The following is an 11855-nucleotide window of genomic DNA, read 5'->3' on the forward strand; positions in this document are numbered from 1 at the left end:
CTCAGCACCACATAAGCAAAAAGAAAAAAGCCGGAAGTGGCACTGTGGCTCAAGTGGTAGAGTGCTAGCCTTGAGCTGAAGAGCTAAGGGACAGCACCCAGGCCCAGAGTCAGGCCCCACAACCGGACCCTCCCCCCCCCCAAAAAAAAGATAGATGGAGGTGTCAGGTTCAGTGGTTTATGTCTGTAATCCTAAATTATTGGGAGGATTGTGGTTCAAAGCCAAGCATCAACTAATTTAGCCAGGTATGGTATTATGTGCCTATAATCCCAGATATACAGGATTACAGAGACAAAAATTCAAGATCCTAGCTACTCAGGAGGATGAGATCTGAGGATCATAGTTCAAAGCCAGCCCAGGCAGGAAAGTCCCTGACTCTTATCTCCAATTAACCATCAGAAAACTTGAAGTGGTGCTGTGGCTCAAAGTGGTAGAGCACTAGCCTTGAGCAAAAAAGCTTAGGGACAGAGCCTAGGCTCTGAGTTCAAGCCACACAACTGACAGCCTACTTTTCTTCCTCTTTAACTGTATAACACAATCTAATATATACAACCTATATTAATGAGCATTAGCTATATGCTAGGCACTGAACTAAGCCACGTTATACTATCTCATTATCCTTAAAGTAACCCTATAAATTAGGAATTATTACTCACATTTTATTTTTAAAAAAAAATAGAAACTCAGAAAAGTCTCTTGCTTAAATCATTGAGTAAAGACTGGCTGAGCTGAGATTTCAATCCAGGCTTGATATTAAGACCTCTATCCTAAGCCGGGCGCTGGTGGCTTACGCCTGTAATCCTAGCTACTCAGGAGGCTGAGATCTGAGGATCTCGGTTCAAAGCCAGCCCGGGCAGGAGAGACCGTGAGACTCCTATCTCCAATAAACCACCAGAAAACCGGAAGTGGTGCTGTAGCTCAAGTGGTAGAGCGCTCGCCTTGAGCTGAAGAGCTGAGGGACAGCGCCCAGGCCCAGAGTTCAAGCCCCACGACCCACAAAAAAAAAAAAAAAAAAAGACCTCTATCCTAGGGACAGGGCTCAGAGACAAAGCACTTGCTTAGGAAAGCCTTGGGTTCTATCATCAGCACTGGTTCCTCAAAAAACAAACAAAAACAAAAAGCCTGTGATCTCAAGTCCTATATTATATTGTCTCTTATATTACAAGAATGTTTGTGTATCTGCATGCTACATCCAATAATCACAGAACTGTCTTAAAGAATTAACCACTTGGGCTGGGAAGGTGACTCAGTGGTAGAGCGCTTGCCTTACATGCCTGAGGCCCTGGGTTCGATTCCTCAGCACCCATAAGAAAAAAGAAAAAAGCCAGAAGTGGTGGTGTGGCTCAAGTGGTAGAACGCTAGCCTTGAGCTAAAGAGCTGAGGGACAGTGCCCAGGCCCAGAGTTCAGGCCCCACGACCGGATCCCACCCCCCAAAAAAAGAATAAACCACTTGATGTATATGGATATCACTGTAAACTGAAACATTCTCTAAGTGTAAAGGGATTTTTACCTTCCTGTGGTTCTTGAAGAACATACGCATTTAACTGAACTTCATTCTTAGGCAGGGTCATCTGTACACTTTTTCCAGCAGATACCACCAGTTCCTTTACAACTAAAAAAAAGTAAATAACCAGAGATAAACAGATCCAGCTGTGCCATTTCTCTCTTTTCTTTATGATCCCAATTCTTTTCCCAAATGATATTTAGCGACAGCCATGATTTGCTAATTATTTCTCTACTCTAATCCCCTGACATTTGATTCTGCACCTTTTTTTTTTTTCCTCAAATGAAAAGAACCTCTCAAGGTCATTGATGAGCTGCTTCTTCACAAATCTAAGAACTCAATCTCCTTCTGGTACTTTGTTGGCATCTACTGCTGACTGCCTCTACCTTAAACCTTTTGGTTATCATGACACCAGATTTAACTTTTCCTCCATTATATTTTAACTAAGCTCTGTCACTAAATCATATATATATATATATATATATATATATATATATATATATATATATATGTATGTATACTTTCAAAAGAGTTCAAGTTCTGTTTCAAGGACAACCTTCATATAAATAAATAACTTTTGAATACAACACACAAGAAAGGCAAATGCCAGTCACAAGGCTTGCCTTACTCTTTTCAACTTAATTGTTACAACTATTGACTCATTGTTCAAATTTAGATGATTCCAATAATCTTAATTGGCCTCCCTTTTCTGAGCTCTCCCTATTCCAGGGTATTGTCTTCCTATAATATCTATCACCACTAGTCTTCTAAAATACTCACCATGTTATTCTCCTACTTAAGACTCCCACTTCTGCACCATGTTTAAGGCCAAGTTCCTACACCATCACTTGCTCTCATCCTCTCACATTTTCCACCCAATTCTGCTTCTAGTTGAATTAACTTTCACTCTTGCATTCCACAGAGACCAGGAACTACTCTTAGGGCTTTTATTAGAGTGATTTTTCTTTCAATTGGGACCCTTGCCTTTCTGTATTCTAAATACAGCATTTTGTTTCCAGCTTCAATGCTCCAGGAAATTATACCTGACCATTTTAGTACAAATTAATACACTTTTGGGCAACCAGAACTTTTGGAACACTCAAGTCAGCAAATAGCTATATAATGTCCTTCATCAGATTTCTCATTTACCAGGGTTTCTCCCTTGGCATTATTAACATTTTCAACTAGATAGTTCTTTATTGGGAATTTACTGATAATTTGGAGCAAGAGACTGTCCTGAACACTGCAAGACAGGCAGCAGTATTCCTGGCCTGTACCCACTGGATGTCACTTGTAGCAAGTAAAAGCATCTGCAGACCACTGAGAACCACTGATTACATAAACCTTATTTCTCTGAAAATAATTGTCAATTTGGTACATGAGCTCAGTATTAGGAGAACTTAAAGCAAACAACAGACTGGCAAACTCATATTTCAAGATGGAGGTGAAGAGGGCTCCTAGACAAATAAGAAATGTGAGATTTATCTGTCTCTGCTTGGGAACATTGCAATTGGAGAAAAATGAAACCATCCTTTATGAAAGCCACAGCCACTGGATTTCCCAAGAGATAGAACAAGAGACTGTTGAAGTAACTTTCAGAAAAAAAAAAAAAAAAAGAAATCATTATATTCAGAGAAAATACAATGGACTAAAAAGTGGCTAAGAAACACAGTACAACCCAGCCTCTACAATTTTACAAAAATATACAGATATTCTGTGCAAATACAAAAATTACTTTGGTGACTGAGGACTGAAACCCTAAAATTTCATGTCAGATTGTCACCAAAGGAAACTCTGTAAAATTTTAAGAAATTTAAATTTGTTTTTGATGGATTTGTGTCACCTTCCTAGCTTTCTCTGGGTTACCTATTAGCCAACAATGAATCATTTCCCCCCAATACCTAAGAGCTGTACCCATAAGGCCCAGACTTCTTTTTTTTCGTTGGTCATGAGGCTTGAATTCTGGGCCTGAATGCTGTCCCTCAGCTCTTCAACTCAAGGCTAGCGCTCTACCACTTGAGCCACTGGGCCACTTCAGGTTTTTCGTGTGGTTTATTGGAGATAAGAGTTTCATGAACTTTCCTGCCTGGGCTGGCTTTGAACCTTGATCCTCAGATCTCAGCCTCTGAGTAGCTAGGATTACAGGCATGAGCCACCAGCGCCCAGCTAGGCCCAGACTTCTTAAAGCAATATACTAGGTATAAATCTCCTTATAAGGAGAAAAGAAAGATGCTCAGGCAAGCACAGTGATGGATCCCTGTAATACAAGCTATTCAAAAGGCAGAGGTAGGATCACAAGTTGAAGGCCAGAGCAGGCAGGCAGTGAGACTCTATCTCAAAAACAAAATACAAAACAAAACAGTTGGAGGTGTGACTGGAGCATGTTCAAGTTCCTGGGTTCAATCCCTAGATAGATACCTGACCAGGCTGGGAAGGTGGCTCAGTGGTAGAGCGCTTGCCTTGCACGCCTAAGGCCCTGGGTTTGATTCCTCAGCACCACATAAGCAAAAAGAAAAAAGCCAGATGTGGCGCTGTGGCTCAAGTGGTAGAGCGCTAACCTTGAGCTGAAGAGCTGAGGGACAGTGCCCAGGCCCAGAGTTCAGGCCCCACAACCTGACCCAAAAACAAAAAACAAAAAAGCAAAAACAAAAAAAGATAGATACCTGACTTACAACCATCCTTTTCACAGGCAAACAGGTATTCTTATCCAATCTTTCCTTCCCAGCAACTTCTGTTTGACTCCTGCCATCACTTAGTTGAATCTTGTGCCTTAAGTTACAATAGAATCTGGCTCTGAGAAAATGAGCCTCATAAAATTCCATAGGCCAGAAACCTACTAAGGACGAGATCAAGAATCTCCACTACCATGATCACAGGGGACTAAAATGTGATTATTTCTTTCTCTAATATACATATAGCATTCAAGTCAAGACTGTCTTTGCTCTTTCCTCTTAAGAGGGAACGCTCTGATCAAATGCTTCACTTTCCATCCTGTCTCCAAGGGTGTAAGTTAAGGGCCTCACCTGGGTTTGGTGTGGTGCTCTGCAAAGGGGCCTGAGGTGTGGGGGTGACATAACTGTAAGAAGGAGCTACTGGAAGAGGCACAGCAGTCTGGATCTTCCCATGACTTGTTACTTGCTGAGTGCTGGGTGTAGGCCCAGGTTCCTCTGATATTTCGGGATGAACTGAAACAGGAATCTCTGCCGTATTTATGTTTAAGAGACTGGAAACTGTGACTGCCCCATGGACCTAAAAAATGCAAATAATTAATTTGAACAAAAGAAAAAAATAAAGTTATAGATTTTCAGGTTATGTTTCATGATTAAATGATTAATCACATTAAATGATTTCATGAAGTACAAAAAATTTTACAGAAATTAATCTCACCACCCAAAGAAAAATTTTGTTAAATTTTTAATATATAAAAGGCTGGAGAGTTAACTCAGTGGTAAAAGTGCCTGCCTAGCATGTGTAAGGCTGTGTTCAATCCCTAGAACTGCAAAAACAAAAAAGTTGATCAAGATCCTCTGTATTTTTTTTCTATATGAAAAGTTTTGTTTAGGGGGGTGAACTTGTTCAAAGTACACTATAAAAGCCTTTCCTATCACAAATGTATGCCAGCTCAAAAATATAAGTTTTGTTTATGGCTGGAAGCATGGCTCAACTGGCAAAGTGCTCCCTCTAGCAAGCATAAAGCCCTGAGTTCAAACCCCAGTACCACAAAAAAGTTTAGTTTAAATGAAATAGTACTAACCTTACCACGTTAACTTTTATTTAAAAAAATATTTTCAATCTTTCTACAAATACTGAGATCCAACTATGGAATAGGCCTTGTGAAGTCTAAAACAGAAATCAGACTAATCATTGAGCTCAACTAGTCAGAGAGAGAGAATTAAGAATATAACAAGTAAAAATGGCAAATACCTGTAAAGACAATAAACCAAAGAAACAGCCTGAGGGTATTTCACCCCTTTCTCTTAGTGAGAGAGATGGTAAGGAGAAGGGCCATTTTAAAAGCAAAAAAAAAAAAAAAGAATATAGGTCAAGATGGTAGATTTGAAGCATCTGTAATTGTCTCTCCATGAGTAAGAACAACCTGGTATCAGAAAAGACTAGATTCTGAAGACAGAAAGGGAGCCAGAAACCTTGAAAGAGGTAATGGGGAAGGGGGAAAAAACCTGCAGAGAAATTATCCCAGCAGAAGGAAAGCAGCAAGAAGTTCAGAAGCAACCTCTAGCTCTCCCAACTGGGGGAGAAGAAATCAAAGACTGAAATACATGGCAATATCAGATGGTCCTGCCCATGCTCTGCCAACATTAGCTGTGGGAAAAGCCCAAACAAGCTGCAAGCCTAAATCCTACTACAGGGATTTGATACGCATCCCACACCATAAGTCTGACAGACTGGCCTTGGTTAAAAAAAAAAGGGCATTCCATGGTGCCCTGGAGTCCACAGGGCAAAGGGCAGGTTACCATCTTGAGAGTGAGTCTGTTGGTGGGGCTGAGTCTTCCTGAAGACTGAGGGGATAGGGAGCAATCATGGCTCAACAACTCACAGGACATTTTGTCCTGGAAGTCAGTCATAAAAGGTAAATTTACAGTTAGTCCTAAGAGGTAGTGGAGGAGAGGGAAGTGTCTGGCAGGACCCCACAGAGAATCTCAACTGGCAGGAAGTCATACTATGGGCTTATACTATGGGCTTGGGAAACTTGGCTGTACCAGCTGACCAAGGCTTGCTATTACCTACCACTGAAGAGGCACTGGCCTGGCAGCCATTGCTTTTGATCCAGGAGAGCTGCAGTGGTGACTCCTAATATCCAATAGAGGCCACCATCAGAGGCACTGAGACCCCAAAAGGCAGAGCTACAGATGTTTACCAGGCCACAAAGCAGAGGTACCATAACAGGCAACTTGGGCACATTTTCCACAGCTTTACCTCCAACTTAGGCATTTTCCATAGTTCCCCCTCCAAGTTAGACGTGAACTGCATAGCCTGAGGCCAGGGCAGCAATGGATCTTTGAATGGGAGGTCTATGAAGAGGCCCATTCACTGGCTCTATATGTTGACTGCTACGGAGACAGAGCAATCTCCCCCATACTCTCAAGAATATGATTTCCACTGGTGGCTCACACCTGTAATACTAGTACTCAGGAGGCTGAGATCTGAGGATCATGGGTTGAAGTCAGCCTAGGCAGTAAAGTCCATGAGACTCTTATCTCCAATTAATCACCAAAAAGACAGAAGTGGAGCAGTGGCTTAAGTATAAAAAAGCTCAGGGACTGTGCCCAGACCCTGAGTTCAAGCCCCAGCTATCCCCCCAGCCCCTCAAAAAGGGTATGATTTCTATCCTGGGTACAGGTAGCTCAATTCCCTAGTCCTAGCTACACAGGAGGCTGAGATCTGAGGATAATGATTTGATGTCAGCTTGGGCAGACAAAACCTTAAGACTCTTTTTTTGGGGGGGGTCTGGTAGTGGGACCTGAACTCTGGGCCTGGGTGCTGTCCCTCATCTCTTCAGCTCAAGGCTAGTGCTCTACCACTTGAGCCACAGCGCCACTTCTGGCTTTTTTCTTATGTGGTGGTGAGGAATTGAACCCACTTCCGGCTTTTTTTCTTATGTGGTGCTGAGGAATCGAACCCAGGGCCTCGAGCATGCAAGGCAAGTGTTCTACCACTGAGCCACCTTCCCAGCCCCCCAAGACTCTTATCTCTAATTAACCAACAAAAAGCTGGAAATTGAGGCATTATTCAAGTGGTAAAGTGCCAGCCTTGAGTGAAACAGTCAAATGAGAATTTTAATTTCTCTTGGGTAAATAAATACAAAATGTACTTTATGTTCACCCACCATCAATCTCTCCTCTTCCTCCAAATGGTTCCCCACCCGAAGCAGTTTTATTTTTCCCTATTTATTTTTGGTGGTACTGGAGTTTGAACTCACAGTCTCATGTTTGCTAGGCAGGTGTTCTATCTCTTAAGCCACACTTCCCAACTCTGTTTTACGTTTGGTTGTTTTTCAGATGTTTGCTTCCTGTGTAGCTGCCATTACAGGAGCAAACCACCAGCAGAAGTCTTGATAAGTTTCTATTACATTTGACATTGAACTAGGATCCTGCTAATTTCTGACTCACAGATCACTGTGATTAAAGAGTACACTACCACAACATTATTTGGTTATTCATCCATGTTCTGTATATCAAATTTATTCCTTATTAGTGCTGAGTACTGTTCTACTATACGAACATACCATGATTTGTTTATTCATTAACCTATTCATGAACATTTGGGTTGATTACAATTTTTAGATATTACAAATTCAGTTGCTAAGTCTTTGCTCTACAAGTCTTTGTACAAATATATTCTTTCATTTATCTTAAATACTTACGAGTGGAATGTCTGGTCATACAGAAGGTCTACCTTTAGCTTCCTAAAAAAATATTCCTGCTAGGCACCAAGGGCTCATGCCTGTAAACCTAAGTACTCAGTAAGCTGAGATCTATTTTTGTTTTTTTTTTGGGGGGGGTCCGGTCGTGGGGCCTGAACTCTGGGCCTGGGCGCTGTCCCTCAGCTCTTCAGCTCAAGGCTAGCGCTCTACCACTTGAGCCACAGTGCCACTTCCAGCTTTTTCTCTTTGCTTATGTGGTGCTGAGGAATCGAACCCAGGGCCTCAGGCATGCAAGGCAAGCACTCTACCACTGAGCCACCTTCCCAGCCCAGTAGGCTGAGATCTGAATCAGCCTGGCAGGAAAGTCTATGAGACTCTTATCTCCCATTAATCTCCAAAAAAGCTGGAAATGTAGAGTGATAGCCTCGAACACAAAAGCTTAGGGACAGTACCTAGGCCCTGAGTTCCAACCCTAGGACTGTTGCAAAATAAATACATAAACACCACCAAACAAAATTTTATAAATATTTCCAGGGGCTGGGATGGTGGCTCAGTGATACAGTGCTTGCCTTGCATGCATGAGGCCCTGGGTTCAATTCCTCAGCACCACATAAGCAGAAAAAGCAGAAAGTAGCACTGTGGCTCAAGTGGTAGAGCACTAGCCTCTAGCTGAAGAGCTGAGGGACAGTGCCAAGGCCCAGAGTTCAGACCCCACTACCGATATAAACTAAATAAATAAATTAATTATAGATATAGATATATTTCCAAATAGTTCTCCAAGTTGTTGCAACATGACACAGCACCAGTGCGGGACTTCTAGTTATTTTACAGCCTTGCCAATTTGGTGGGGTATCTTCTAAATTTAGTCATTCTAAAAGATGTAGTGGCATCTCGGTGTGATTTTCCACTTGTGTTTTCCTAATGATTACTGATGTTGAACATCTCATGTACTTAAGTGCCACTTGAGCCAAGCACCTGGGCCTTTGCTTTTACTTTGTTTTTTAAGATAGGGTCTCATATTGACTGCCTCTTTGATCTCTGCCTGTTTTTGTTCTAGGCCTCTAGGAATCCCCATGAAAGTATATTGTTGAGATATAATCAGGGATTTTTTTAAACAAAAAGGTAATTTATTTCCCTAGTTGTACATTTTAAACACTAAATAATTGACCTTGTCCATATCTGTAATGTTTTTATATGAAGTTACATTTTTTTTTGTTTGTGTTTTTGGGTCCGGTCGTGGGGCCTGAACTCTGGGCCTGGGCACTGTCCCTCAGCTCTTCAGCTCAAGGCTAGTGCTCTACCACTTGAGCCACAGCGCCACTTCTGGCTTTTTTCTTTTTGCTTATGTGGTGCTGAGGAATCGAACCCAGGGCCTCAGGCATGCAAGGCAAGTGCTCTACCGCTGAGCCACCTTCCCAGCCCCACACGCTTTTTTTTTTTAATTGTGAAAATACTGTACAGAGGGGTTACCTCTGTATATGGGTAAGATAATGAGCACATTTCTTATCAAGCATTGTAGCCTTGATCAGGGATTTTTGAGCATACTCCAGTTATGGGATTAACCCTCATCTGTGATTTTCTTGCTTTCAAGGCTCTCCTAGTAAATTTTTAGAGACTTTTTATATTGTGAACTCTATGCTTAACTACCAAAAGAAAGTGAGGCTGGATTTCCCATTGCCACTCTCCAATGCTGTGAGGTTGTTGAATGCCCTCAGGCAAAAATAATAATAATAAAAATGCATAATAATTTTTTATCACTTCTAGTTGCCACTTTTTAAATTAAGCTTTTCTCTAGCTTATCTACCTTTAGATACTTTCCAATTCCTTTAAATATTTTTAAAACAGATTTTATCATTATTATCGTGGAGGTTCAGGAGCCCAGTTCATTCTACCATCATTACTGGAAACTCCTTCTGTGAGATGGATTATTAAATATTAAGGATGCAATATCCGTGAGGCTAAAATGGATGTGGGGTTTGGGGAAAAGAGTCTGAAATAACACCCATGTTTCTAGCCTAAGTGAGAGGCTGATTATAGCGGCAGCAAAAATAAGGACAGACTACAGAAGAGCAACTATAAGGAAAAAGCAAGAGAGTTATGCTATAGACATATTGAGTCAAAAATACCTCTCAAACTTGAATTTAAGTTCCCAGTGACAGTAGCTGGAGCCATAGGAAAGGACAAACGACAATAAAAGTGTACTTAAACACAGAGGTTCAAATATAGAATACTTGGGGCTGGGAATATGGCCTAGTGGTAGAGTGCTTATCTAATATGCATGAAGCCCTGGGTTCAATTCCTCAGTACCACATAAACAGAAAAAGCTGGAAGTAGCACTGTGGCTCAAGTGGTAGAGTGCTAGCCCTGAGCAAATGAAGCTCAGGGACAGTGCCCAGGCCCCGAGTTCAAGCCCTAGGACTGGCAAAAAAAAAAAGGGAGTACTTGGGAATAAAGGCTTAAGAAGTGAATAGGAGGGCTGGGAAGGTGACTCAGTGGTAGAGTGCTTGTCTTGTATGCATCCTATTCCTCAGCATTACATAAACAGAAGAAGCTGGAAGTCGTGCTGTGGCTCAAGTGGTAGAGCACTAGAGCTGAGGGACAGTGCACAGGCCCAGAGTTCAGGCCCCACGACCGACAAAAAAAAAAAAAAGTAGTGAATAGGAGAAATGGACTAGGAAGTTACAGTGAGAAATAAGGAAAAGTGTGCTATGACTAGAAATGAAAAAACTGCAACCAGTTCAAAACAAAGCTGAAGTCCAAGCAAATCAGGGCTGAGAGGCAGAGAGAGTTACAGTAGGCAACTGTGAAGCAAGCAAGAATAGCTTCAGTAGAACCCAAATTTCACAGAACTGAGGACTAAATGTGAATGAAGGGAAGAAAACAAGTATACACCTCCCTTGATACTTAGAGGATGGTACAGCAGCTATTGATGATGGTAGACTAGACCCAAGACATACCTCGAAGTACTGAATTTACATAACAAGCATCATGTTATTGGACTGGAAATACAATGACAACGTTAGCACACTGTGGGAACACTTAGGAACATCCAAGCCCCGCCTGGGGAAGTGAATATCGGAGAAGGCTTTATAGAAAAAGTGAAGCCTACAGTGAATCTTGAACAAGTAGTAGGTGTCCAGGTGAGTTTTTAAAAGGAATGGGGAGAATCTAGCTGCTCAGGAGGCTGAGATCTGAGGACCAAGGTCCAAAGTCAACCCAGGCAGGAAGGTCCTTGAGACTCTTATCTCCAATTAACCACCAGAAAACTGGAAGTGGCACTGTGGCTCAAGTGGTAGAGCGCTGGCCTTGAGCTCAAGTCTCGCAACCACCACCAACCAACAACAAAAAAGGAATGGGGAGAGACAAATAAAACAAATATGTGGTGGACTTCTGCTTCCAGTTATGATAGAATAAGCAATAGAAAGTATATTTATTCTCCTACCTGAAACAATTTTTAAAAACATATGAAATTATGTTAAGATACAGAACATCAGAAGATGAAAAGCAGCAATTCCTAAGAGAAATGAGGTGAAGCCTATGGCTGTCCCAACTGAGTGGTAGGAAGGCGCACAGGAAGGAGCACTCCAGGCAAAAATTGGCAACCTGCTGAGCTAAAGAGAGCTAGCCAGGAGTCTTGCAGGGGAGACATCACAGCTATTCAATCAAGTACTGAACTTCTCTATATGAGAGGAAACTACTGAAGGCCAAGGAAAGAGCTACCCAAAAGGATTATAAGACAGTACTTAAGGGCTGGGAAGGTGGCTCAGTGGTAGAGCTCTTGCCTTGCATGCTCGAGGCCTTGGGTTCGATTCCTCAGCACCACATAAACAAAAAATAAAAAAGCCAACCCAGATGCCCCTCAGTAGATGAATGGATTAAGAAAATGTGGTATATATACACAATGGAATTCTATGCCTCCATCAGAAAGAATGACATTGCCCCATTTGTTAGGAAATGGAAAAACTTGG

At 41.8% G+C, this 11855-nt stretch overlaps 1 protein-coding gene across 1 annotated transcript in view; it reads right to left on the reverse strand.

Moving 5' to 3' along the window:
• Positions 1-11855, reverse strand: part of Kiaa0319l (KIAA0319-like ortholog) — an 89208-nt gene that overhangs the window by 34813 nt on the left and 42540 nt on the right. The window contains exons 4-5 of the mRNA XM_013034084.1: positions 4529-4754; positions 1512-1613 (exon numbers count right to left, since the gene is read on the reverse strand). Coding sequence (XP_012889538.1) covers positions 1512-1613; positions 4529-4754 — 328 coding nt within the window. The remainder of the gene's footprint in view (positions 1-1511; positions 1614-4528; positions 4755-11855) is intronic.

The sequence above is a fragment of the Dipodomys ordii genome, unplaced genomic scaffold, assembly GCF_000151885.1.
Source record: "Dipodomys ordii isolate 6190 unplaced genomic scaffold, Dord_2.0 Scaffold181, whole genome shotgun sequence".
NCBI classification, from domain to species: domain Eukaryota; kingdom Metazoa; phylum Chordata; class Mammalia; order Rodentia; family Heteromyidae; genus Dipodomys; species Dipodomys ordii.